Here is a 2,641-nt window from a genome sequence, read left to right on the forward strand (position 1 = left end):
CCGAGGACTGTCCTATCTCCCGCCATCATCGCTCATGGGGTGGACGAGCCCCGCTGGGCCCTGGCCTCGGAGGTCACTGCCCACTTCCAACCACCTCCAGAGCCCTGTACCCTGCTTCTTCTGACTCCCACTCCGTGGCCCCACAGCAGCCTTTTCACCACCAGAACCCACACATGGCGTCTCCCGTTGATGGCATGCTGACACCAAAGTGGCTTCACTGCCTCATCCTGTCCCAGCCCCGTGGTCCAGCGCTGTAATTACTCTCGCTCACAGGGAAGCTAGCGCAGCCCCATCGCCCCCTCCCCCACTCTGGCCTGCAGGGGCCCGAAACAGGGTGGACGGAGCATCCATTTCTGCCTTCAGGTGGCGACAGGGCCTCATTTCTTCACCAGGAAACGGTGAAGACTTGGGACCTGCCGTCCTCACCTCCCATCATCAAACCCACCCGACGGCCCCACCTGGCCCTTCCCTGCCTCACGGGGCCGCGGTCCACTGCTCTACTCCAGCCTGGCTGTCCTCACTGTGCCGGTCAGCTACCTTTGTCCAACTTCAAGGTCACTTCTGCCTCATCTTCCCTTTGGTAACAGTTGGTAAGAGCCCGTTCCTCCTTGAACCTCCTCTCTGCCTGACACTACCCCACCTGGGCCCTCCTCCCCTTCCTGAGGTCCTCTGTGCGCAGGCCCCGCCCCGTCCATTCTCACCTGGCTCCCTGGATGCACATGCCACCTGTCAGTGATCTGCGTCATCTGCGTGCCAGTCCATGTTTTCAACAGCTACCCTGACACAACTCTGACTTAAAATGTCCACATTTTACTTTCAAATTTTCAGGAAAGCTTATTATCCAGAGTGCTCCTAACTGCGTGCCATCTGTCACCTACTGGGTCTCAGGCCAGGAACTCGGGATTCAGTGGATGTGTTTCTCTCCCTCATCTAGCAGGTCTAGCTACAAAACAGGTAAGAGCTGCCCACACAGGTCCATCGTCCCTGCCAACACCTGTGACCCGGCTGATTACCCCAGCCACCACCATCCTCACCTGGATGACTGCACAGCCCCCGAGTGTCCCCTCGTCCACTCCTTCCCACCCCTCCCCTTCTCCTCGGGGAACAGTGATGCTGAGACACAGATGGGTCAGGCCGGTCCCCGCTTTAACCCTTTCGATGCGTCCTCACTGCACGTTCTCCTGACCAGGCCTCTGGGAGCCTCTGCGGCCTCGTCTCCACCCACCTCTCTAACGCCAGAGCGCAAGGGGTCACAGCGAGGGCACGTCCCTTAGAACCTCCCTCGGCCAAGCGTGTGTCTGCCTCAGACCTCGCAAGGACCCTGTCCGCTCCCTGGAGCACTCCCCGCACTCCGCATGTCCCCCAAGCATCGGCCTAATTGAAGCCCTCAGGGGGCCTTTCCCAGGCCTGAGGCAGGCCCTCCTGGCTCCCTCAGCACCCGTGACAGCAGGTGCTCCAGTAACGCTTCATTGTAACGTCGATGCGATATCGCAGGAAAGAAACACATTTATGTCAATTAGCCGATGGTAAAATTGGTTTCACTACGGGTCATTTTGCTTCAAGTCGCAGAACCTATCGACGACGTGAAATGAGGACGTACTGCGCTGCGGAGCCTGCTTCCTGCTTTGCACCTGTCTCTACCACTGTCCCTCTGTGCTGCTGTCACTGTGCCAGGCCCAGCGCCGGTGCATCCACCCAGGATCGCTAAAGAATGACTGACAGGCACTTATGCTCTCTAGGTGGGGCTCATCCTGGGGAAGGGCAGGCACACCCCCAAATACCCATGACTTTGGGCAGGCTGGGTCCCCAAGGCCACTCACATTTACGCAGCGCTTTCTGGTACCGCCGGCCCTGCGTGTGCCGCAGCACGTGCTCCGGGGCTTTGTTGATGTGCCTCAGGGTGAGTTTGCAGAAGAGCTGGCGCCTGCGGGGCAAGGGGACCGGTGTGCAAGGATCCCGACCTGCGCCCTCTAGCGGGCGGTGTCGGAATCGCCAGATGCTGGGGTGGGAGCCGGCGGGGGGCCTACGATGCGGCCTGGGCATCAGGAGTCTCAACCGCGCCGAGCAGTTCTACTCTGCCAGAGGATGAGGAGCACGGATCGGGACAGACGGTGGCCTGGCCCGCCCCCAGGTGCCTGATGTGAAAATGTGTGCACGACAGCCCGGCGAGGTCCTGGACGTGTCAGCGTTGGGCTGTTTCTATCAACCATACTCTCAGCTCGATCAAAGCTCTCCTCGAAAGTGACGAAGGGAAATGGACCTCGTTCGGAACCTCAGTGACAAAGCACGGGCGCTGCCAATGCTCTATGAAGCAGTCAGACCCAGGTGACATACCTCTCGTTTACAAAAGAGGAACCAAGCTCAGCAGAAACGGGTCTCACCTGGGACCCCAGGTGACTCAGAGCTCCAGGACTCCCACCCGCATCTCAGATCTCCTAAGCCCTGGGGAAGGTGGGTGCGGGGAACCGCCCCGCGCAAGAGGCGCGCTCGCCCGTGGGGAGGGGGGATTGGCGCCCACCGCCCGGCGGCGGCCGGACTCGGGCCGGAACCGAACCCCACCCCCCGGGCCCCCTCGCGGTGCCAGGCCGGCGCCGCCCACGTACGGGTTCTTGGTGCTGGGCACGATGTGCGGCTCGAACGC

At 61.2% G+C, this 2,641-nt stretch overlaps 1 protein-coding gene across 1 annotated transcript in view; it reads right to left on the minus strand.

Moving 5' to 3' along the window:
- SURF2 (surfeit 2) overlaps window positions 1–2,641 on the minus strand; it is a gene marked incomplete at its 5' end in the record, with an annotated part of 3,753 nt that extends 1,112 nt beyond the window's left edge. Inside the window, 2 exons of the mRNA XM_015594138.2 lie at window positions 1,821–1,924; window positions 2,604–2,641. Coding sequence (XP_015449624.1) covers window positions 1,821–1,924; window positions 2,604–2,641 — 142 coding nt within the window. The remainder of the gene's footprint in view (window positions 1–1,820; window positions 1,925–2,603) is intronic.

The sequence above is a fragment of the Pteropus alecto genome, unplaced genomic scaffold, assembly GCF_000325575.1.
Source record: "Pteropus alecto unplaced genomic scaffold, ASM32557v1 scaffold67, whole genome shotgun sequence".
Lineage (NCBI taxonomy): Eukaryota > Metazoa > Chordata > Mammalia > Chiroptera > Pteropodidae > Pteropus > Pteropus alecto.